This window comes from Hippocampus comes, unplaced genomic scaffold, assembly GCF_001891065.2.
Source record: "Hippocampus comes isolate QL1 unplaced genomic scaffold, H_comes_QL1_v1.1 scaffold85, whole genome shotgun sequence".
In the NCBI taxonomy this organism is placed as follows: Eukaryota; Metazoa; Chordata; class Actinopteri; order Syngnathiformes; family Syngnathidae; genus Hippocampus; species Hippocampus comes.
The window spans coordinates 2459535-2485944 of NW_017805540.1; the positions used below are offsets into that span (position 1 = coordinate 2459535).

General features: G+C 41.5%; 1 protein-coding gene across 4 annotated transcripts in view; it reads left to right on the forward strand.

Moving 5' to 3' along the window:
* LOC109521236 (phosphatase and actin regulator 1-like) overlaps window positions 1-26410 on the forward strand; it is a 44006-nt gene that overhangs the window by 14799 nt on the left and 2797 nt on the right. For all 4 annotated transcript variants that reach the window (XM_019878943.1, XM_019878945.1, XM_019878944.1 and 1 more), the window contains exons 2-10: window positions 288-452; window positions 9586-9666; window positions 10418-10621; window positions 11379-11724; window positions 12885-13075; window positions 15270-15426; window positions 18883-18938; window positions 21866-21927; window positions 23283-23423. In XM_019878943.1, the coding sequence (XP_019734502.1) occupies window positions 288-452; window positions 9586-9666; window positions 10418-10621; window positions 11379-11724; window positions 12885-13075; window positions 15270-15426; window positions 18883-18938; window positions 21866-21927; window positions 23283-23423 (1403 nt within the window). The remainder of the gene's footprint in view (window positions 1-287; window positions 453-9585; window positions 9667-10417; window positions 10622-11378; window positions 11725-12884; window positions 13076-15269; window positions 15427-18882; window positions 18939-21865; window positions 21928-23282; window positions 23424-26410) is intronic.

Below are 26410 nucleotides of genomic sequence, written 5' to 3' on the forward strand. Positions count from 1 at the left end.
TCAATTGGGGGGGGGGAAGAGTTTTATATTAAAATAATAATTTGTCAATTGGGGGGGGGGGGGCTCAAAGAGAAGGTGTTTTTTGTCTTCATGCAGCCTGTTTTGGAGAATTGTTTTTCATGCTCCTCTGTTACTTCAGAATTCTGGAGGCGGCTTGGCCCAGATTCATGCTGCTTGGACTGTAGTGAGCTTAAGTGCTGCATCCACTGCTCACTCTTTTGGCACCGATAGCGTCACCTTTGCAGCCTCATCTAAGCTTTCCTTGTCTATCGTTTGCTCCCTGGCAGCCGAGGAGGTCGAGAGGCTGGCCGTGATGCGATCCGAGTCCTTAGTCTCCGGCGCCCACACACCGCCCATCCGATGTCGGAGCAGGTTTGCCACGCTAGGACGCCTCCTCAAGCCCTGGAAATGGAGGAAGAAGAAGAGCGACAAGTTCAAGCAGACTTCAGCCGGTATGTTTCGTGATCTCATGTTCATTTTGAACAGGCACACATCACCACCACCAACCATTTTTGTAATTTGTGCAAAAAGTAAGATTAACTTAATTATAAAGCAACATGCAAATGGAAAAGATGAAGATCTGTGTCCTGTCTGAGTTTAGTTAAAAAGTTGTGATTTTATGATCTTGTTTTGGGATGCACCTTAATGGTACCTTGTTTGCTAATACAGTACTAGCTTTGAGCATATTGGGAAGCCAAAGTAGGTGACTCTTGAGAGGCAGTCAAAGGGCTCAGCCATACATATTGTTAAAAGGTGGGTGGGGGGGGGGGTCTTTGAAGTGCTATGTTTGTGTTGGCCTGTGGAAACTATTCTAATGTAACTGAATTGACAAAATAAGAAAATTTTCGCAACTGTCATTTTTGTTTATTCGTTTGCCAGCAAGCTAAATTGTCAACCATTGAGAACGTAAAATGTTTGCATGCAGTCTAAAATGATAAAAACAAGAAAAAAAATGTCCATAACCAATTCTTTCTGTTATTTGGCCATCCGTTCTTATATTAGTAGGCTACTTTATCATCAATGGATAAAGACGTTGGGATTAGATGAACAGGACTGTACCATATGAATTCTGGGGCGGGGGGGATTCTAATGGGTTGAGACTCAGTGTTGCTCTCCGCAAAGTTTCGTGCTAATTTTTTGTGTAATTTTAGCTAATTCTATCGTTTTTCTTTGGCTGTAGTTAAGGGAGCAGGGAGAGCGGGGGGGCGGGGGGGGGCGTTTAAAAAAATTATTAAATTGCAGTCTAGAGGCTGCTAGAAGATGAAATTGTTTGGCATTTTCAAGCATCCTTTTTGAATTTCTTTCCCATCTGGCACACCACTCACGTGAAGGAGCTGGTTTCGTGTCGAATGTGGCCGGGATGTAATTTGTCGGTTCTGACGCATCCCCGATTTCTACTGTCAGTCCGTTGATGGCAGGGAGGTTCTTTTGTCAGACTGCATCTTCTCAGGTTGGGAACGCAAGAGACAAACAGAGCTGAATCTTGTCTCCACAGGACAGGATGTTCTGGTTTACTTAGTTCCCTGAAGATGTGCTCAAAAGGACTAATGAATTAAAAAAAAGGACATTCAGTGTTTATTTTTGTCTTTGGTTGCTGTTCTGCAGCATTGGGAACATGCAAAAGTACAACGTTTGGATCCAAGACACAGTTTTGACAGCGTTTATTTACAGGAGGTATTTATTTGAGCGGAGGCCTTTTTAGATGTTATAAATTGTGAGAGAGGATGCTTGATGTGGTGCTGCTCATTCAGTGGTTGATCGAGAATTGTTACTTCTGCGTTTTTAAGAGGGAAGGAGAAAAGAAGGTATCTATTTGAGATGAGGACTTGTTGAGGGGAAGGTGGACCAAATTCTGTCCATTGTTTAGTTGACTTACATTTTACAATGAATTTTTTTTTTTTTTCTGAGAATTAAAAGTAACTACCGGTAGTCTGTTTGATTTTGCTTTTGGTTTCTGTGCACAAGGCATTTATTGGAAGGAGGCATCTATTTGAGATCAGGACTTGATTTGCAGAAATGCTTGTGCTGGAATGGCGTTAGACATGATGTCTGCTGATTGATGGAGAATTGTTCGGTCTTATCGGGGAAATTTCTGACCTCAGGTACATAACTGATCTGGCTATTTGGGTACAGGCTTTCATTCAAGTACACACTCCTGTTGACGAATTAGGCATGGCGTTGAATATTGCACAGCCTGCTATTTTAGGACGTATGCTAAGCAGCCTATTTCTTGTGGCTTTCCGCACGTCAGGCACTTTAAATTAAATGTATTAAATTGAAAGTATCTATTTGTGGAGAGGTGTTAATTCAAATGGATCTTACTTCTTGAGGCGGATTGTGTCTTAGAGCCGAGCCTTCTGCTTGAAGACATACAGTATGTTTCATTTCTCTTGTGGCTTTCTGCACACAAGCATTTATTGCTCGACAGGAGGCCCTTTACTTGTTTGTTACTTGTGGCGTTGGACATGCTGCCATCTGTTGATTGGTTGACTGAGATGTGTTGTGTTACAAAGTTAAGCAGTCGTTGATAAAGGATTGTCATGGCTGCTATCGTTAAAATGAGACGTCTAACTGGGGAAGAGGCATTTATTTCAGAAGGCACCACATTTAGGCAGGACCTCTGTTCATGCAGTGGACACACTTTCATGCATTTGTCCAGGATTTCTTCGTTTTATTTTTTTTTTTTGTGTGTGTGAATTTCTGCGCACCAAGCCTTTATTTAAAAGGCCTTTATTTCAACACATTTTTGCATAAGGATGAAGCTGCTCCCCACGGAGTAATTGATAAAAAATTGTTCCTTTGTTACAAAGATAACACTGGTCAAAAGCAAATTTGAATAAGAGATCAGCTTTACGTGTCCCGAAACGTATCTACTGTATGTATTATCGTATTGTTTACATTCAGTCTATATTGCAGCGTCTCCTCACAAGTGTCACTGGACAACATAACAAGGCAATAGATGCTCCATGGAACCAAAAAGCTCTTTTCATTTTTGTATATATTTATTTAGCACCTGTTTTGTTCGACATAAAGGTCGCTCTTCAACTAATCCACTTGGCTGCTATTGTTCTTGCGATATTGTTTTGATTTGCGGTAGCTGTGGATTGCATGCGCACTTCAACTGTTTTGAAAAGTATAGAACAAAACTCAAAAATGCTCTTCCCTCATAAATTGTGTAAATGCTTGAAAAGCGCTTTCTCTAAGCCAGTGAGATCACTCGAACGGAGCAGTAATCAACAGGAAACTGTTCGTTTTATTCAAGCAAATTGTCACAACCCATTAATGGTCACAACATTTCCTTGGGGATGAATTAAGTATCTGCGTCAGCTCACCTTGCCGTCCCCCTGGCTAGCAAGCAGATATGCCCCCTTCGGAGTTGGATGATGTCAGACTAGTCTGCGTGGATGCCATTAAGTGCTCGGAACGTTTTATGATGCCATGACATCATTGCTATTCTGGCTGTGATCTCACCATTTGTTCATTTCACGTAAAGGTGTCCCATATTTTTGGAACCGTTTGGGGTTGAGAGTCATGGAACAATCGTCTGCCGTATTTTCCATTTTATTCGCATTTTGATTTGAGGCCAAAATGATATTTTAAAACACAACAGAAAGCAGTGGTATTGGGAGGAGGTAATCCCGAGTGCTCTCATTCAGTGAGGAGTATTGACTCTGATGGACCTTTTGAACCCCGTTCAAATTGATCGGCGTGCTTTCGGTAAATGGCACATTTGCCGCATGCAATCAGTCAACGCTGAGATAGTTGGCAACATCGCCACGTTGACCTTATTTGAAGGAAAACGGATGACGCATTTCTGATCCCATACATGATTAGGTGCACTTTTCTTCAACAAACATACAAATTACTTATTTGGTTCTGTCACGTTGAGCACTCGGGTGGCGTAAGCAATGAATAAATACCCAATTAAGAATTGATCGGTGGTGGACAATTGATCAGTTGTATCTTGATGCAATTGAGGTAAAATGAAGTGCACTAGTTTGCATCAGAAATGTTTATTCTTTCTAGTTTATCCTCAAGTAGAACAGGATGCCTTCCATGAAATAATCATCAATATGATTTTAATTCTAAACACTCTTAGCATGTTTTTGTGCCACCAATTTGGATAGACACAATACAAGTTGAGCTCAATCCACCTTAACTCCCGCTGATTCGGCACAACTCCTCTGGTCAACATATTTCAAAGAATATTTTAGTAGTTTTCCCAATTGATATACAAAGGAGATTTTAGTGGAATGCCTATCCCGGGTCTGCATGAGAACTACAATTTTTTTTGCCCATCCTGAATTACACTCATTACATCGTAGCAGACTTCATTTTTCGTCATAGCTCCATCTTCTCGACCTGATGGGGCCCTGCTGCATTTGTGCTCACTGCAAGCGGACCGTAATGTCCAAAAGTGGAGCTATACTTTTCAATGTGCAACTTTTCTGTATTGGCACCATAATGAACTGCCACTACCACCACTAATAATTAATCTCAACTTTTCGTTGCCGTGGTGTGATTGAACTACAGTACATGCTCATTGGCTAGAGCTGCATGCATCACATCTAATTCAGAATATTTGATACATGCATGACTATGCTTTTATGTGCGCGTGTGTAAGGCCCAAATACAGATTTAAAGCCCAGTGTATGAGTCTCATTGAGTTTTAGCCAAGCCTCTGATGTTTTTTCCGTTAATGCCCGAGCTCTTCATTGATAAGTCCCCATGAAAATTTTAATACTCTCTTTTTCAAGCTTACAGGATTGCCTCAGGAACAAAAAAAAAAAAAAAAGAGAAAAAAAATCAGCGTTGAGCCTCTGGGCTTTGGTAGGACGTGTTCCGACTATCTGGGTCACTTCGCAGTGGAAGTGAAGCATTCTCAGATCAATACAGGCAGAGCTCAGATATGCCAGTCTGATTTAATATGCCCTGAGCCGAGTCTCTGATGAGCGCCTAATCTTTTCATCTCGCGCTGCAGATTGAGTGGCTACTCGGGCCCTTCCAACTCAACACAGGGCTGTCCTAAAATAGAACTTTATTTTAAGGCTTTTTCCTGATTAGCACCATTCTACTTGCACGTGCCTTTAGCACTGAGACGTTTATAGCACATCAGTTGGCTTTAGCTTTACATCTTTGCTAATTATTCTTGATCAGCGCCACCTTTCATATTAGTAATAATGAGAGCAACGATGAAAATCCATGCTTGAACTGTTTCCTTTCCTGCTACTGTCTGACTGACTCTGGCACTTTTCTTTTGGGGCACCCTGAATAATCAAACGGCACATTTAAACAATGCTCTGAGTTTCTGAATAGTTGGAGTGAAGCAGTGTGCGCTTGTAGCGTATTTCTGAACACACACATGATTCGGGAGTGGGGATTTTGGGACCAAGTCCAAACTCTATTGTTCTTGGTCTTGGTTTTTGTAAAATGTCTGCAAAAAAGTCCAGGGTGACTTTTTTTTTTTTTTCTCCATCGTCATGATGCAGCGGTGTCTCTACTTACGATATTAATTGGTTCTGGAAGACATTTTTTAACTAGAAAATTTTGTAAGTAGAGACGCGTTTTCCATGTAAAGGCCCTAATCCGTTCCAAGCCCCCCCAAAATTCAGACATAAATGTTTCCTAAAGCATAAAAATACATTAAAATATGAACAAATGCATTTTACAATTAGATTATTGCACAATAAGAGTTGTGCATCATGTAAAAAACAACTTGAGTAAAGAATAAAAATCGTCATTTAACTTTTCACTGCGTCCTCATCGTTTTTTGCTCTTTTGTTCACGTTCTCTCTCAGAAGTGGTTTTTGTCTGGTGTTTTGTAAAGAACTGATCCGAGGACATTTGCTTTTGTTGGCTTTTAAGAATCCTTCGAAAATGTCCAAAGCAAAAATCAGCATCGTGAGCGATCGCCGGACTGGTGAACACTTTTTCTGGGTGATTCACATTTACGTAAACCTATCGAGGAGCGAATGACGTGGACTCTGTATAGACACATATCTAACTATTTATCTATCTACACACACAGACACATTCGGTAGAGTTCCCTCTTAGCCAATGGGATGTCAGGATGATGCTCAGTAATAGCCAAGGGTAGAGCAGCTACAAGTATGTTGCGATCAGGAAACTCGGCGCTGCGATTAGCAGCCCATACTGTATTTTTACCTTTCATATCTTGAAATTTCTTTCGTAACAAGAAGCAATATTTTACTGTTGAGGCGTTTCGTAACCTGAAAATTTCGTATGAAGAGACGTTCCTGAGTAGAGGAACCACTGTACTTATACTCCGGTGCGATTTATAGTCTGAAAAATTCATTACTCCGAAGTCCATGAAACGCTCCATAGTGTGTGCGCGTGCGTGTGTGTGCGTGTGTGTGCGTGCGCGCACAGCATTTTTCCACGAAGTTACCGTTATATGAGCATTCCTTGCCAATTATTGTTACCTGTCTTTGTTTAAAAAAAAAAGCAGTCATACAAAGGCATGTATGCACAGCCTCGATTTGTCATACAATCACTGTAAAGCGATCATTCCTTGCCAGTTATTGATGATAACTGTCGTCTCTCATAATCGAAATCAACAAAAGGACTTGGTTATAATCCACAGGGTCAAAAACAGGTCATTGCAGGCTTCGGGACTGTCACACAAAGGCAGTGTAGGCGTCAGTTATTCAATTACCTTGCACAGTAGAAAGAAACAACGACGAGAAGCAATCCGCAGCGGGAGGATAGGAGGGGGAGGGTGAAATCGCGCACCTTTCAAATGGTCTAGTGTGAGTAATTTTGTAATGACGTGTGACTCGAGGCAATCTATTGCAGTGGTTTTACAGTATGTCATTATTTGCACTGAATGTCTTTTTTTGTGCTCTTTGGACTTTTCTGATGAAATCGCCTGCAATTCTAAGTCTAAGCCTCTACCAATGCATTTGTTTTGGGCTGAGTAGCTCCGGCTCGCACAAAACGGGATGGGGATGTCTGCCAAACAACACGATGATTGTCGAATCTCAAAGACACAGGAATCCTCATTAAGGCTTTTGACTTAATGGCGTTGCGTAACCGCGCACATCCTGTCGCCTAGCCGTTATGTCACATAAAGCTTTGTGTACTTTTCATATTGGATGCAACTGAACTATAATCCCTGAGTTTATGGCAGCACCGGCCGTTATGTGTTGACCTTTTTAGTCAGGCTTTCTCTCACTCTGCCCCTGCTGGTTTATACTTGGGTAAACGTAAACCGGGGTGTTCCACAGGTGCTGGGAATGCTTTGCTGCTGTTCGATGATGGCATTTGATTACGTTTTTGACCTTGACCCGGTGGGAAATAAAGGTTAACTGAATGGATAGCGAAGCAGGTGGAATCACCTGCTTCGATGGCAGTGAGCACAATAACACCACCTGTTGTGTTAAGCGGGAATAGAGCTCAATTCCCCATGGCTGACCGTACTTCTTTCAAAAGCAACTTTGTTCGAGATTGAATTTGACAGCACATCTGCTGGCTGCATCCAAGTTAGTTCACTCACTAGTTTGTCTTCATTTTTTTCCGATTCTACACAATTGATGAAATTCTCATAGAATGAAAAAGTTCCTGTGGTGTCATTCGAGGCCGCTGAGTCACCTTTTTCATGATCATTCTCCCTTCATGAGCTCGAATCGATCAGCATTTTTTTGTGTGTGTTTTTTCCACTTTGGAATATAATGGTGCCTGATATATTTTGAGTTGTTTAAATGTTCGGTGGAATATTTCAGGCAGGCCTGTACTTTTGCCGTCTTTTTGGGGGACACCTCATGGCCATTGTAGGGTTTCAGTCCGTCACGGTGCGATGTGTTACCAACAGTTTTCTTGGCAACAAAGAGCAACTATAAAAAACCACTGGATCACCGGGCCGCCTCGATCATTTTATTGCAACTTATAAATTCAGCGCCCTGCAATTGGCTGGCAACTGGTTCAGGGTGTCCCCTGCCTACTGCCCGAAGATGGCTGGGATAGGCTCCAGCACCCCCCGCGACCCTTGTGAGGATAAAGCGGATCAGAAAATGAATGAATGAATTATAAATTCAGCACGGGATCAAATAATGAATTGCCCCACTTCTACTATGTCCATCCTGCTTGATCTGAAAGAATAACTTAAACTCGATGAAAATACGACCTTTGTTCTTGTGAAATGAGTGTAGCTGCAGCACCCTCGTTTCTTTATTGTCCACACGTTGGATGCTATTTTAATACACGCTGTCATAGGGTGAGTTAATTTCGAAGTCACAAATGCTCCGAAAAGACAGCGACGATTCATTTTAGCCGGCGCTCCTGGATCATATGTGAAGCACACACGGTGCACAGTGTTGCAGCTCATCCTCATTACACTTTCTTAATTGGTTTTTATGCCGGGGTAGATTTTCAAACACGGAATGTGATTTCTTAACATCTTTGCTGAAGCCCTCCTGACAGAGAATGTTAAGTGCCTCTACGTTTTGAAGCCTAAAAATAGATGGGCACAGTAGCTACAGGCCATTTTGTGCATTATGCGGCACACTAAAGTGTCGTTGGAGTAGTTTTTTGGGGGGTTTTGTGCTTTTATCGCGCCTCTTAATCAAGGCCCGATGCTCATATCTCGACAACACCATTCAGCATTTTAACGGTGTTCAACTCAATTTCCTCCGATTGTGCGTTAATCAAGCTGCAATCCACAGCAAGACGAGATAGTGATGATAGAGCGGGAGAAGTTCTCCCCTCCGCGTTCAGACTGCAGATGAATAGTGCTTACATGACGGGCTACTTTAACCATATCCCCTCTTTCTCTCCATGAAGCTTTTATTTTTCCTCTTGAAGGTAGCACTTCACCAAATACAGTATGAAAAAGTATTTGCCCCCTTATGAAATTCTCATTTGTTTTGCATGGTTGTCCCACTTTGATGTTTAAGATCACCAAACAAATGGGAAGATAAGACAAACTTAACTAAACATGAAATGCAGTTTTTAAAGTGTGATTTGATTTATTTAAGGGAAACAAACTATTTAAAAGCTACCCGATCCTGTGTGGAAAAAGTACTTGTCTCCTTGGTAAATCTTGAATTTATTGTGGCTTCTGACATGTTTCATCCCATTTTCGCTGTCCACACCCAAGCCTGATTACCCCACAGACCTGCTCAGTCAAGAAATGGCCGAAATGGAACAAATGGACAGTTATGCAAGAACAAAATGAAGTTATGCAATAAAATGCCAGCGAAACGGCAGATGAGAAATAAAGTAATTGATATCTAACGGTGTGGAAAGGGTTACAAAGTCATGTTGCCCATGTTGATAATTTAGCCAAACAATCGAGTAACTGCCGGTTTCCAGGATGCTAGTAACACTGTCAGATAATCTGCGCTAACCCTTGCAGCTCTGCTTACCATTTGGCTTTGATTTGACAGTGCGACCGTGTAATCCGGCATTGAACAGTTGCGGATCAAGCTGCTGAAACACTGAAACGTGTGCATTCAAAAGTTTCAACAAGGTCACGTTAGGCTTCCTCTTAGGCTGCAGCTCAGTGAGGATAAGAAAAAAAGAAAATGCATGATTGAATAAATATTCTTTCCTTCGCCGCTCACGCAGCACTGGAGAGGAAGATGTCCGTGCGACAGAGTCGAGATGAGCTCATCAAGAGGGGAGTGCTAAAGGAGATCTTTGAGAAAGGTAAGCTGCCTCGTACCGTATCATAATCATAATGGCGCGGCCCTTCCACTTTCAAATGATTCCTTTAAGAAGAAAAAAACTCGACGGCAACTGGCTGTTCTTTGGAGTTCATCTCTTCCTTAATCAGCAGTCTCTCAAGTGCACTTTTCAAGACTCACACAGGATATCGACTGATACAGTCTTTCATTATACAATTTTGCAGAGTGAGCAGAGGAAAAAAAATACTTCCATCCGAGAATAAAGTTACAGTATTCCTGGAAAAAAAGTCACAATTTTATGACACCGAATACTAATATGGGGAAAAGTCGGCGAATAATCATAAAAATGGTCTCTAAAGTGCACTTTTTAAGACTCACACAGGATATCGACTGATACAATCTTTCATTATACAATTTTGCAGAGTGAGCAGAGAAAAAAAAAACACTTCTATCTGAGAATAAAGTTGCAGTATTCCTTGAAAAAAAGTCACAATTTTATGACACTGAATAGTAATATGGGGAAAAGTCGGCGAATAATCATAAAAATAGTTGTCACTTTGTTTTTGATCCATATATTACAACATAAAAAAAATACAATTCCATGAGAAACAGGTCCTAACTGTACAACATCTTGTGATTTTATCAGAATACATTTGATTAGAGAATAAAGTTGGAATATTATGCCACCAGTCATTTTAATCGATACATATTTTTATGATTGTAATATTGAATAAAAATCGATATATTTTTTCTCCTTCCCTCTCTCTGCTCAGCAACGGGTGATTTTCGATACCCGGTGGACGGCGGAGTTTGTGCTCAGGAACCCCCCGTCAAGTCGTCTGTGCTCCTAGCCCCCAAGAAGTCTGTCACATACCCAGGTGACCTTCAGGACAACCACGCCAAGCCGCCGCTGTACCACAAACAGCCGCCAGCTCTCCCTCCCAAGCCTTTTGCTCGCATCCCAAACCATAGCACAGGTCAGCTCATCATTTTTGTTTTAAACTACTGGTATGATTTAAAAATGTGATATTTTGGGGATATCTTAGTTACTGAAGCAGGGTGACACAAAAAAAAAAAAAGATAACACATAACCCAGATCATACCTGGATGGTTACTGACTACTACTAATTGTATTTACAAAAAGAAAAAAAATTTCTTGGCCTCAAATCTAAAACAATCAAACCCAGCGAATATGGCAGTAATCAGTCAGAGTTCATATGTGAATTAATTAAACTACCGGTAATTAAAATGTTGCTTTATGAGGAAAATGCAAAATGCCCGTAAAATCCAAAGTATTTAGGGAATCGTTTTGATATTTTTAGAGATTGATGTGGGTGTGGGTAGAGATGTGCACGTGAATTTTCGTAACAACTAGACATATTTTTCTAACACTAAGCAGCGTTACACTTTTTCTCGATGGTGAAATTCTCTGGGGAGAAAGGGTTGTCCGGAACCTTTGATTGGGCCTTGAAATACGTTTTTGCTTTGTTCTATTGGAGTTGAGAGCCACTTCCTAAATACAATATTGTCGTACCCTCATTCAATTTTCCCATGGTCAGCCTTGGCCGTCATATTCAATCTGTCAGTCAGCGCAAAGTGGTATTAGGCTGACCTAATTCCATCACCGTGCGTCTGAGCTCCGCAAGATTTGTTGTGTTTGTGTCTGTCTGCTCAAACACAAGTGTAAAGCGTGTTAATGAAAGGCCTAATTTGAACTTTTGCCTTCCTCTCCAGATTCTTGCCAGCCAATGAAGTTGCCCTGCATGCCCGGGGCAAAGCACTCACCTCCACTCCCGCCCAAGAAAGTCATGATCTGCGTGCCTCCGGGGGGACTGGACTGCACCACGTCCCCGTCTCCATCACCCAACCCCCTCAGCGCTCTGTCCCAAAAATGCGGCCCCACCCAGGTGATGCCGGGCCACCATGGCGCCCTTCTGCCCTCGCAGCTAGCCGCGCTGTCCGCTCTCCATCAGAGCCACGGCCATCCTCTGCAACTGCAGTACGGCAGCTTACACGCGCCCAGCCGCATCATCGAGGAGCTCAATAAAACGCTTGCGCTATCCATGCAGAGGTTTGAGAGGTAAGTCGCCACCAGACGCCGGGGGTCATTCAAGCCGTTTGGCATCTTTTCCGATGCGTCTTGCGCAATCCTAATAAGGTTCCATATGTAGGCTAGCTGCCCACACTTGGCTGGATTCACTCTGCTCACACCAAGTGCCGAGTTTCCATTTATATTTTGGATACAAAAAAATTGGTCGCGTCTGTGTCCAGTTTTTCAAATCAATTTCACATGATAGCTACATATCTAGTATGACCATTTTTACACTGACTGATGACGTGAAACGACCCACATGCGCAGCTGCCTCTTGCGCATGTAAACAACTCACCAAAGTTAACAAGTCACAGTACAGAATTGACAAACATTAAATGTTACACAGCGTTTAGATGCCCTTCGGATATTCGATTCTATGCAGGAGTTTTTTTCTCATTATGCTACTGTGACACATCCCCAACTGTCTCCCATGTTGCATGCAGGATTTACCACTTGAATTGCCTGTAATCAGAGCATAAAGACACTTTAATTAGCAAAGCACATGCTGTTTATTAGGTGTTTACTTGTGTGTGTTGATATGTCAGGTTGCTTGCTAACATCAAACAGACCTGAATGAGGTCGCTCCGGTCCAAAATCAAAACTGCAAGGGAACACCGTGCAACGTGGCCTGATTTATTTGATTCGTGTTTGTGTGGAGACAACTGTGTGCGGCGTAGGCGTCCCCGGCAGCAAGTCGGCTTGACATAACGCGATCAGCTGCTCCTTAACAAGAGCTCCTTACTATCTTCCTGTTTGTAGAAAAGCAACATGATATCTGATTGGATCTTACGTAAGCTCCTACGTTGCCGTCTTGTTGTCGCCAAAAGCCATTTGGGCGGGGATGTAAGGATGTAAATGGTCATGACATAGTGTATAATTAGTCCGAAAGATGGAAATGATTATGTGATAACGGGGGTCATCGTATGAAACGCTGATGCGAATAAAGCTATTAATCAATAGGATGTATCAAAAGTGATGGCGGTAAACTGATTATATGCGGCCCGTGTATTTTGACACTGGCCAAAACAAAGTGTGCAGTAATTCCTTTTTATTTTCAAACCTTTTATCGAGACACTTTGGGAACTGGTTGAAATTCTGAAGAAAAAAATGCAACTCACGGAGTTGTCTCATTTTGCCTTCTGTCCTAGCTCTTTGTTGCACATCAACAATCAGTGCGCTCCTCAGGACAGAAGACAAGTGCCGTCAGTGATCATTGACTATGAAGACGACAAGGAGAACATGCCCTGCGAGTCCGACTATGAGGATCTGCCGAGCATGTACAAGGATGAGGATGACGTCGACGACGACGATGAAGACGACGACGACTCCATATTTACAAGTGAGTTGAGAAGTGGCGATGGTGATTTTTAAATGTGTTCTGCAGACATGTGACATGGAAAAAAAGGCGAATCTGCTGACTGTTCTCGAGCGTTTGTTTTACTATACAAAGAAATCAAAATAAGTGCTCTAGTAGTTGACAAAGAAACAGAACAACTTAGGCTAACTGTTAGCCTAGCTACGCTACAGATGGTGGTTGCATTGGTTGTATTCAATGTGGTGAATGGGTTGAGAGACATGTTCTCAAGACACTCAACACAACTCAGCTCAGTTCATTCTTGATCTATGTCAGACAAACCTTTGCTTTCTGACTAGCTAGTGTTCTATTTTCCATCACAATCATGGAATTTGGCGAATGGCCCAATTTGGTATTTACCACACACCAAAGGATTGCGCCATCATCAATGTTGGAACTGTAAATTACATTTACAATTGTCATAACTGACTGACTGCAATTAGGGGCATGACACTTTCCTGATGGCGCCATTGAATTAAATAGAACACTTTACTTAACTTGGAAATACTTTTTCTCATTTAAAAAGTCAATACAGTCAATGTCCTTGAGGCAACTGCAAAAGAATGGACCCTTTTTTTTTTCTCCCCCTTCTCTGTTTCCAAATCCCCAATCTAACCCAGATAAACGCAAGCTCTGAATTAATGCGGCCATCCTCAAAGTCAAACTCAAAAATTCAACTGGCACACTTGCCCCGCTTTAACGTGAGCAACATACCTGTACTGTAAAATAATGGTGTGCCGTTGTTAGACTAGAAGCCACATTGCTAATGTTATGCTCCTGACTTGCTGTTTATTAATATCCATGGTGCCAGCAAACTTAGCTAGCTACTTTCACAAGGCTACCAATGTGGTCCTGGTTTGTTTGTGTAGTTGTATTGCTTTTTGTTTGAATTATTGTAATTGTAAAATACAGCACTTTTAAGCTCTGTCATATCCTGCTTACTGATAGGACTATCGGGAAAGTCCTGGCCAACTCTCGCACAATGCGTTGAAACCTTATTCCTCAGCTGCTCTAATGCGGTCACAGGAGGTGACAGGACTTTTCCTAAACTGGCGTCGAGAAAGACTTGTCGAATTTCTCACTACCTTAATTTTAAGGAGTCCGTCCTGTTTTTAAGACCTTTCATCCGCCTTTGTTGAGTAACCTTAATATAAATAAGGCGAACGTCAGGCCACTCCTTTTCTACAGTACCGGTAGCTATTTCTCTGTAGATCTCTGTGCATTTGTTGTGACTTAGATTGGTTTAGCTGTCATTGGTAAGACCACACGGACTTGTAATGGGTGTAGTTGTTCTTTCATTTAAGAGAGGGTGAGTGTATAAATAAAATAATAAAAATGACAAGGATACATTTTTGGTATAGCAGGATTACCAACTATTTCAGAGTGCAACATGTTATTTTGACACATGTGCTCGACTAATCAAGGCCGTCAGGACTTGTCGTGTCACCTGATGTCTCCCATAATGCATTTGTGGTTTCACCTTCAATGCAGATAACCAAAATGTGTCCACAACTGTGCCTTCGCCCACAGAGGCACATTTTTCTGCTCTTATGGGCAATAACTGTTCAGGTCTGCAGTGCAATTTTTTTTGGAGGGGGGGGGGGGTTATGATGACAAAAATCCATCATCACAGTGAATGTCACCATTTTCCTGATGTAAAATACAAAAATCTAATCTAGAAAGTGTGTGTGTGTATCTGTCAGTCTGTGAGGCAAAGAGAATGAGGTGTGAAAGATTGAGACAGATTGTGTTCTGGAAGATGGAGTGTTTTTGTGAATGTGTTAGCAAGCGAGAAATGTACATGGGCCTGAGTTCTCTGCGTTTGTGTGTGGGGAGGGGGGGCGGGAAGTCAGCGGTTTATGGAATGGCACTTTTTGGTCTCTGCAGTGAAAGATTAATCGAGATGTGGCGTCTTGGATTCCGAAGGCCACCTTTTGTAATAGTATGGTCGTGAAACAAAAGACAGTTTTACAACAAGACCTGATGTGTCTTATCGATGTTCTGGAACACTTCAAGCAATTTCGTAAAATATTCAAAACATTCAGGTACCCCTCCCGCATGTTGTTTACGCATCCATTATTCAGTGCTTTAGTCGTAAGCTTTTTCTCTCCAGTGCTACTTTTGGTGGCACCTTCTAGATTTGTATTCACACCCAAGGCCTTGCAATGTTGAATTATAGGCACGCTGGCTCAGAAAGTGCTCCGCAAAGACTCACTGGCTATCAAGCTGAGCAATCGTCCGTCGAAGAGGGAGCTGGAGGAGAAGAACATTCTGCCAGTGCAGACGGATGAGGAGCGGCTGGAGTCCAGGCAGCAGATTGGTACCAAACTCACAAGGTAAGCTAGCGTGCGGATGTTGTTTGTGTTGGGCAAATGAATGTAATATCGTACATGTTGCAAGTGAAAAGTAAAACCATATTTCTGTCTCTAAATTTTGTGAAATCCATTACTTCTGTGCTAACTTTTGAGTTACTGGAGAATTCTAAAGTATGACACCAATACCAAATCTACATTCACATCAAAAAATAACTATTTTGTTGTAGAGCCATAAATCACAATGTATAAATTCATTAGTTCGTCTCTGTGTGCCCTGCGATTGGCTGGCAACCGGTTCCGAGTGTGCCCCGCCTACTGCCCGAAGACAGCTGGGATAGGCTCCAGCACCCCCCGCGACCCTTGTGAGGATCAAGCGGATCGGAAAATGGATGAATGGATGGATTCACCTCCAAAATATGCCAATTTGTCAAAAATCTTGGTATTATTATAAGATATTGGGACCAAGCAGTGCTGCTGTTATAATGACTGAAATTTAACTCTTTCATTCCAATGCCAATACTCAAAATTGGTGTGTGCGTACCCCATTCAGTCATACTCTCAAAACATAGAACGGCCAATCATAGCTCGGCATAGAATAGAGCTTCGAGACGTTTCCTGGTTTCACTACACTGACTTAAATGATGCATTTTACAATTTTTAAATAACATTTAAAACATATTTTTGCTCTTAATGATGATATTTAAGAAATGTGATTGGGGAACACCACAGGATAATCAGAATATTCTTTGAGAGACATCCAATTATTGGGCCTTTGCAGTCTTTGAACAGAAAGTGGCCTAAATGCTCAAATGTGTCCCAGTTGTCAGTACGTTGACCCTGCTTAAGTACACAGGGTGTCAAAAAGGAGTAGTCTGTTTGACATAAGCCAAATGAATCATATTGTATCATGTCAGGCTTTAGAGTAGTTTTATATGAATCGTGAATGCACATTGCAACGCTGCTTTTCGGTCAACAACAAGCAAGATTTTAGAAATCACACTCATGCTCCCTGGCTGCCAAAGTAAGTACCTTGTCTTAATTTGAGCTGACAAGACTTCAATTTCCTCTCCAACAGAGCCGCTATAAAGCTAATGGAAATTCGAGCCTTATTTCCCCACCTCCGCCCCCATTCAAACATTTCTTTATATATACCGTGTTTCCATTTTAACATCCAACAAGGATAAATTCTTTATCTTGCTGAAATGAGGCCCTTAAAATGGTGCTGACCTAATTTTGGCAACACGCCCCCCCCCTTCCCCCTCTTCGCTTATCTTCTCTTCAGTGCTCGCTCATCACACTGAATCATCACACAGTATCCGATTCCTCCACATCGCAGCACCACTTAAAGCCACCTCGACACCAGCAATTTACAAAGAAAGGAGAAGTCGGGAATATGGTTGCAAGCGAAGAAGGGAATGTTATCATCCGCCAATGTTGGCACAGGAGTCAGCTTTCCCCTCTGTGATTGGAACATAGTGCATGTTCCCAGAAGGCCTGCCTGCTTTCTTGTCGTGTTTCCAAAAAAAATCTCTTCCTCTCTTTCCACTGCTGTCACAGCGTTGTGTCCTGTAAGGTCATCTCTTTTGTGCCAGGTTAGGCAAAATTGTTCAGGATTGGAGTAAAACGTCCTTTCCTTTTAGAGACATGTATCAAGACAGAAAAAGGAGATTGGAAAGCTTATATATTATTTTAACTTTGTGGCAGTGGTTTACACTTTGAGTGCTGTTGACGTCAATTGCCGTCAACTGTATTTTTTTTTATAGGAAAGGGTGAGTCTTGGCCAACTGTGGTTTGATCATTAAACTAGGAAAGTAAAAAAGAAGAAAAAAAACTGTGACCATCATACGGCAGTATTGTCTGTTTTGGGTGAAATCACCTTTTTTTGTTTCTTTTTTTTTGTTTTTTTTTTTGTTTGTTTTTTGTTTTTTACACACAGGTACAGATGACGACTGACAGAACCCTTTCTACCTTGTATCAAAACAATGCTTGATGCTTGTGAACATAGCGGACCTCTGAAACTTTGACTGTTACAAGCAGCTTATGATTGGTCCAAGTGTTTGTCACATTAAATTACAATGAAGATTGTCACAAAACAGAGAAAAGATGGCAGAGATGTTTAAAATTTGGGAATAGAATCAGTGATATAATGTACACATACGCACATCTATGCATGATGCACGCACACACTATGAAATACTACTACCACTAAATATGAGTGTAAGATTGTTACACCGGTGAATATCTGTAAAGATATTTTGCCATCAAAAGCACAATTTCATTGTTGTTGCCCCAATGTTACAGAAGAAAAAAACTGTTCAGTTGTTTGAGGTGTTACTAAAGTAAAATTATTTGTGTAGAAGTCACTGTTGTACATACGCTTGTTTTCTGTGTGTGTTTTTATGGAGGTGGGGGTCCAAAATAGGTCAAACCAACCCATGTTCTACTGCTCACTTAGACTGCTGCACAAACTAATCTGTTGCGCACAGTTCTTAACCTCGAAACGTTGCATGTCGTAGGTGTCATAAACTGAGAATCCCTTGTGAATCATTTCAAAATTGAATCTGTAGCAAACCATTTAGAAAGGTGCATTTGCTCGTCCTTATAATGGCATACATTTGGAAAGATGATTCATTTCCACTTTAAAAGATAACATTTGTCAAATGAGCAGCACAATTGGACATGTGAAATGTCCCAAATTGTCACAACAGTTGATATTGTGCTATTGACTCCTGTTTGGCGGATTGGATCACTGAAGATTCATCCGGAATGAGGAGGGGAAAAAAAAAAAACAAGGCGTATTGGCAATTGAATTCTTTGTGTGTAGGAGTCTATCAGCATGGCACATCTTGACTTAATGTTTGCCCACTCTTTCCTTTTTTTTTTTTTTTTTTTTCTTTTGCTGCAATAGTGCTCCAAATCTGTCAGATTCGCACATGCGCACTTCCGGTGTTCTATTGGATTCCTTTCAAGTTTGCTTCCGATGAAGCCACCCTTTTGTTGTCTTGTGACGTATGTTTGGAGTCACCCTTCCTCTGGGGACATCTGATGGTTTTCAGATAAATGTAGTTGTTGTGTTTTTTTTTTTTTTTGTTCGTTTTTTTAACGAATCGGCCATGCTTAAGTTAAACCTTCATACTGGGCGGGCACATCTGGATGTGTGTTATTTTTAATGAGGTGGCAACAATCGATCCAGTGCCTGCCGACTGCTCTAAAGCAGGGCCCTGACACAGTTGCTATAATAAGAGTACCAGCAATTGTTTTGGTTATCTTTGTCACTACATCTGCTTATCAATTTAAATAACCCTCAAAATCTTTTTTCTGTGTGTATTTGGATGAAATATAGTTCCAATGTCAAAAGTATTTTGAGTTATCGTCTAATGTCTAATGGAACATTTACACTCAATAACCACAACATCCAATACACCAAACATGTCAAATAATGTGCTGACCGTGGATAATTGTTGTATTTCTCACTAGGCGCTTAAGTCAGAGGCCGACGGCAGAGGAGCTGGAGCAGAGGAATATCCTCAAACGTAAGCATTTTTACTTTTCACACTTCAACACACACAGAATTTATTTATATACCAATACCAAACCACATCCAGCACGTTACAACAGCATGGCTTTGTCGTCAGCGTGCGGGTACTAGACTGGCCTGCCTGCAGTCCAGACCTGACTCCCATTGAAAATATGTGGCGCATTATGAAGCGTAAAATACGACAAAAGAGATACTGGACTCTTTAACAGCTGAAGGTGTACATCAAGCAAGACGGGGAAAGAATTGCACCTACGAAGCTTTGACAATTGGTGTCTTCAGTTCCCCAACGTTTATTGAAAATCTATGGCTTCAACACATTCCAAAATGCTTTCCAAGCTTTTTTGGAACGTGTTGCAGCCATAAAATTCAAAGTTAATGATCTATTTGCTAGATTGGGATGGTGATCGACTGGTTAGCATGTTTGCCTGACAGTGCAGAGGTGCACAGTTCGATTCCTGGTCCGGCCTTCCTGCATGGCAGGTTCATGGAACTCTCTAAGTTGTCCCTAGGTGTGATTGTCAGCGCGAATGGTTGTCCGTCTATGTGTGCCCTGCAATTGGTGGGCGCCAGTTCGGGGTGCACCGTGCCTGCTGCCCGATGTCAGTTGGGATAGGCTCCAGCATGCCTGCGACCGTTGTGAGGATAAGTTGGATGGCTGGATGATTTGCTAAAAACGAGTTGATCAGTTTGAACATGAAATCTCATCTTAGAAGTGTATTCAATGAAATATATGTTGAACAGGATTTGCAAATCATTGTATTCTGTTTATGTTTAAAAACGTCCCTACTTCATTGGAATTGGGATTATAGTTGGTCACTTTTATAAATTACCGGTAGTATAAATACAAGGCAGACATCGAGCAAGACAGCAACATTAAAACACACCGTGCTTTGGCAGAATAATAAGTGGTTTGCATCATTGCCTGTAATTTGGTGCTTTTTCTATTTTGAAAGTTGATAAAATGCTAAAACGCCGTTATGCTAGCATACAGTATAGCAAGAACCCGAGTATGGAAATGTTTAGTGTTATTATGGCCCACACGTGATTCGGTGCATTTCCGTGTGGCTTAAGTCCATATTTACTGATTTCGATGATAAAATGTGTTGCCTGTTTGTGTCACAAGCCTTCAATTTATTTCATCTCAGCCTGACGTTTCATGTTGGAAAAGGCGAGCGGGGTTCCCCGAGGAAGTAGACTCTGGCGAGATTGCTTTCTTAGCGTCACCGCACACCCGAGTTATATCTGAGAGGCGCAGCCCTTTTGCCTGGTACTCTGTGACTTTGACATCAAAGTGTGATTTACCGACATTCCTGTTCCACCCGGAGGCTCCGCCGACGAGACGACACGTGGTAAAAAAAAAAAAGTCAAAAGAATTTACGAACAACCCATCATGGCCTCCTCCATCACTCGCTCGTGTGCAAAATTAAATCAATCGCAGAGGAGCGCCTCGATGCCAGATCTTTGAGAGATGCATTTTAATTGCCATGGAATTTGCAGCATACTAGCAAGTACGTTTGAACGTAGTTGTAGGCCAAATGCTACAAACGTCTCATTTCTCCATAATGCCACACAGGGACTGAGGCACGCGCGAGTCAAAAAGAGCTTTATTTTATAGCATTTGGCATACCTTATACCACTAATTAAGAAATTAAGTGAACATTGTTGATTTGTAACTTTATGGTTTACATTACAATGCTACGAGGTATGCACATGCAAAAGTAAATACCCCATAGCATTATGGGAACCAATGCCGAGCAGGAAAGAAATTGCATTGCAGACCATGATAAATCCATGAAAAGAAAATCAAAAAAAACAACATTGACTTACATGACTTTCGAACATATTTGTATGTTTTCCGTTTGGCATTGTTTCCATAATGCCACAGGGTTGTGCATACGGAACTCAAAAGGCCGTGGCATTATGGGGAAAAAAATGCAGAAGATAAATCATACACTGCATACACAATAAAAACATAAATTAAAATTGACTAAACAATTATACATACTTAAAAAAAAAGTTTTTCCAAGCATTTGTCTGACATTATACCAATACGTTCATATTCAAAACATTTTTTTTTACTCACGCATGTGCAAGTCAGTACTCCATGGTATTGTGGGAAAATGCTATGTTTGTAGCATTCAGCCTACAAGTACATTCAACATTGTGAGAACATTTGCGAGCATGTTCAAACGTACTTGTGGGAACGTGTATTTCCTTGTCAGAATATTTTTGCTCCATGCTTTCGCAAGATCCTAATATGAAGAATTGATCCAATGTTAACTTGATAATAGTTGGTATGGTAACATTTGTCTCGCAGTGTTCCACATGTTTTTTCACATATTACAGTGGCAGTCCAAGTACAAAAAGCGCAAAAGCAACTTTAAGGATTTTGCAATGTGGCCTGTAGGAAAGTAGCAAACTTCATACAAAAAAAAAAAAACCCCTTACATTGTGTATTTATGTCTGGGATTATTTCAAAAAGACTATTAAGAATGGATGATCAAATTTCTTACAAGAGCATCTTTCATATAAAATGTGCTAAGGCAGATTTTGCACATGTATTCAGGTACTCTATCTCAAAAGAAAGGGAAAATGCTAACATCACAAGTTGGCAAGCCTGGCCACTTAATAACATGTGCATTTTAATGAGATGGGACTTCTATTTTAATCCAGTTGGCTAATCAATGCAATCATGAGCACGCACCAAAGGGAAAAGTTGGGAGAGCAAAGCAATCGCGCTCCCCTGACATGCATCGCTAATGCTATTAAACAGCCAATGAATGATAAATGCTATTTGGGGTTACACAAGCATATTCACTTTAGTTGAACATTGCTCTCTAATTGGCCACATTAGGCAGAGCGCATGTTTGCTTTCCACGTTCATAATTGCATAACTGCAGTAACGCTCGTCCTTCTGCGCAGCTCGCAACGAGCAAGAGGAAATCGAGGAGAAGTGCGAGATTAAGCGGCGGCTGACTCGAAAGGTGAGTTGAAACAACACGACGAATGGTAGGCGGGCCATTGTTATGTGTTCCTTCCCGGCTGACGTTCGTCCTTGTTGCCCTTGGCCCCGGCAGCATGTCGGCTGCCAAAAGCCTCGGACCCCGTGGAGAGGTGTTGAGCGTGTTCCTGTCGTTTTCAATTAAGCAACTCTTCTTGCAACCCTGCAGGCATCCTGCTCTTGACAAAAGAAAAAAAAAATTGCTATGATCCTACATCTGCTGCGCTGTATACATCTTGTTAATACAGTGGGACTGACAAAATCAAGCTCCCCGAAAGTGGTATCATTTGGTTTTAGATGCAGAATATATTCTGCAAAGTTAAAAGCATATGAGGCGAGACTTCAGCTCAGTGAACATCTTAAGCAGTGGTGCGCCAAAGTACATGAATTCTGCTCTGTTCTTTAATTTGGCCCAGCATCCATTTACATTGGTATCAACAGTCCAGGAATATTTGTTGCATTACCGGTAATTTTTTTTCTGTCCCCCCCTTCCCCCCAGTTTATTTTTTAATCATGCATCTAATTAACTCACTGGTTAATCATTTTATTATAAATAATAAAATAAACATGAGTAAAATAGAGAATTTCATCCCTAGACTATGTCAAACTTTTTTGAATTGCTGAATCAAAATACAATTATTTGCAGTAATCCTCTGCAATTCTCTCTATATGTACGACAGCGTAAAAGCCCAAATGAATGTTGCGCCACCCAAAAGGTTTATATAATTGCCAATAGATTCCACGTGATGGCACCAAAGCACTACTTTGGTATTAGACAGGGCTTTGTCGCCTTCTTGTGGTATTTCAGAAAGAACAAAATAGGCGAGGTTTTCAGCACATAACGGAAGATGGATGGGAAGGGAAGAATTGTGAATAGACAAGTTAACATTGACATTGGGGAAAAAAGGTTTTACCTTCTCAAAGATCTTAATTCGACGGGGCATGCTTTAAACACCTTGCTTCGCATAGGCACCTGCTTTTAGAAATTAAATAAATGCCCGGCTTCAAATAGATTCCTGTTACTCTCTGCAGGTAAATAATCTCATGCCTCCTCAAGCACCTGACTTCAAATAGACTCTGATGAGCTGCAATTGAGGTTGGAAATATCTCTTCAAAGAACCATCTGACTTCAAATAGACTCCCATCTAAATTCCTCACCAAACACCTTACTTGAAATAGACACCTGGTAATTTGCAAACTCCAAATAGTCCCGCCTTTAGACATTTGACGACACAAAATGGTTGCTGCATTAGGGTTTCACACCACAATAATCAACATTGTTAAAACTCTGGCAGCGTGACTGTCGACACACTATTGAACCAGCTGTTGTTGTTCTAGCTGAGCCAGAGGCCCACCGTGGAGGAGCTGAGGCAGGCCAAAATCCTCATCCGATTCAGTGACTACGTGGAGGTCTCAGACGCCCAGGATTACGACCGGCGGGCAGATAAACCGTGGACCCGGCTCACCGCAGCTGACAAGGCCAGTAGTGCTTCCTGCTTAATTACATATATTCTGCATGTTTTCCCACAGTTTAAAACAAATTAAAAGCTCCAAATATTTAACATTCTCTTCAGTTTTGCTCATCCGGGACTTTATTTGAGGAGCAACATTATAATTATATGGAACAGTTTTTTGTTTTTTTTTTGTAGGGTAATCCCAGGGACCTGAAGCCAAGGTTTTATTAAACAATAAAGATGTGACTATGTATGTATATAATGAATTACCAGGCTTTCTTTTTTATACAATCAGCTGTTTTTATTTCTTAAATTCAAAAATAGCAGCAAAATGTATTTTCTTGTCCACAAACATTTTTCATTGAGCGTTGAAGGTTTGCAAGTGCATGCGCATGTCGCAAATGTTGTTTTTTTTTTTTCCATCAGGTTTCAAGGTCGCAACTACGTTCACCAACAATTTTATTCGGCGCACAAAAATATTCAACATGTTCAAAATTTGATTGCCACAAGAAAAACACTTCGCAACCATTCAAAAAACCTGTTAGTAAATACCTGGCAAATGTCTTTGCAACTGTTTACAACATTGAATGAACCTTGACCCAAAAAAACAAACAAAACAAAAAAAAAACATTCACTACTGCCCACACACTTCCAAACCTTTGCCGCTCAGTGAGGCACGGGCTTTGGCAAACCTGAATTTAAACCTAAAAAATAAATCAATAAAAATAGATGATCCACTGTTACAGAATTGTGAGGTCATTTATTGTGCAGACCGCAAAAGTCAAAATCAAAACTCAGGACTGTATTGTGAAAACAAAGCAATAACATTACTGGTATCTAAATATACTCTGGGTAGCCCTTTGGTCCAGTGTTTGTGCGTCGACCTCACAGTGCAGAGGTACCAGGTTCAATTCCAGCTCCGGCCTCACTGTGTGGAGTTTGCATATTCTCCCCGGGCCTGCGTGGGTTTTCTCCGGGTACTCCGGTTTCCTCCCACATTCCAAAAACATGCATGACAGGCTGATTGAACACAATTGTCCCTCGGTTTGAGTCTGAGCACGGATGGTTGTTTGTCTCTGTGTGCCCTGTGATTGGCTGGCAACTGGTTCAGGGTGTCCCCCACCTACTGCCCGAAGTCGGCTGGGATAGGCTCCAGCATCCCCCGCGACCCTTGTGAGGATTAAGCGGATCAGAAAATGGATGGATGGATAAATATACTCTTAAGTTAACTTTGTATTATATGTAGGCCATAACGGAATTCATTTCCTGTTTCCAGTTCTGTTTAGCGAGTATGGTTTTTCCCTGCAGAATTCAGACACATATTAATTTGTCTGCTATTTTGCTGTTCAAGGTTGGATGTTCTCCATTTTAACGCATCTTAGGTTATTTTAGCAATTAGCGTGACTTCTCCATCATTGCAGGCAATGCCTTGGTGAGAATGATACTTGTCCAAAATGTAGCCTATTCAGCGCATGACCACTGACTTAGGAGTGACTGCATCACTTGTTTAAGATGCACTAGTAGCCAGACAAAGCTCAGTGCTAAGTAACTCTGCGCTTGTCTCGACCTCCAACTACTTTTGTGCAGTTGACGTGAGTGTGTCCAGCCATGGGAACATCTCGGCGGTTCAATTAACAGGAAAACGTAAAAGTCTGCGATTCTTAGTTTTGCTATTTAACGTCAGAGCTCCTACCTCGTTACGTCTGTAACAATGAATGTTACGAATATTAACCCTTTCAGGCACAGCGGTTACCACAGTGAACAGCTTATCGTGTTATCAGGTTACAGGGTGCATGAAAGGGTTAAAAAAATACAAATATTCTGGGTGACATTTCTCAAGGAGGTTGACAAAGAGCAGCTGTGGCTCTGGTGACGTAATGCGTCATTGCTTACTCATAGGCAACACAAGTTAGCAGGCGAGTCCAACGTTAGCCGGAAACTAACATCTTGAGTCTAATTGCAGTCGCTGCTTGCTTTTCATAACAGTGGCGAGGAAAAAGGGCAGCGATACAAACTGAAGCTTCATCGTCAGGTTATGTCCATTAATTTGGAGACAACTACTGTGTGTTTACGACAACTATTCATTTTCAGATATAGGCAGATTACAAAAGAGTTTCTCTATAGCTTTATTTCACACTTGACACGCCCCCAAGTGCTCCCGCTGCGTCCCTCGCCTTTCACTTTTTTTTCCCTTTTCCTCCCTCTTTTCCTTGTCTTGTGAGCACGCAAGATCACACCTGAGGACCACTCGTGGAAATCACGGGGGCACTGACTGTTTTGATTACGCAATAGCTCCCCTTACGTAAGGGACTAATCGGACAAGCGGCGCCGCGAGACGGCGAGCTGCCGACATGTCTACTTTCTGCTTCCAACATCAAAGGCGTATTTTAATATTTTGCCTTCCACTTTAAGGAACTCTCTGCTTCATAATAAGAGACAATGTTATTCTTTTGGCCTGAAATTTGATGACTGCTTCTAAAGTGACCCAAATTACACAAAAATGAAAATGTGTGACAAAGTTTGTTTACGCTGTGTCTCTTACATGGTCACATTTGTCCTGTGTCTAATAAAATGGGATTTACAATGACTGTTCCAGTGCGTTAAAGCAAGTAAAATGATGGTAATCGAGGAATCTTTTTTTTTTTTTTTTTTTTTTTTACTAAACAGAAACTATGCATTCCATGTATAATTCATGTGCCTGCGTGTTTATTGGACATCCGTAACAGTGTTCAAGGGGCAGCTTGATGCAGCCCTGAGAAAAATCTATGTTTCCACCACATTTTCGCAGGTTCAAAGAAAACATTCACCCGTTGGGTTTTGGAGGGTCAAACAAAATCTCAAAATGGTAAAAGAGTCCCAAGTCATTCATAAGTCTAATTTGATAGGACAGTGGAGATCGTGTTCACGGAGTGGGGTGGGGGAGAGAAACAGTCCACCTGTTGGCCTTTGAACCCTCATGGGGGAATCATTTGAAAATAGTATAATGAGCATGCATTCCAAATATAAGATGCA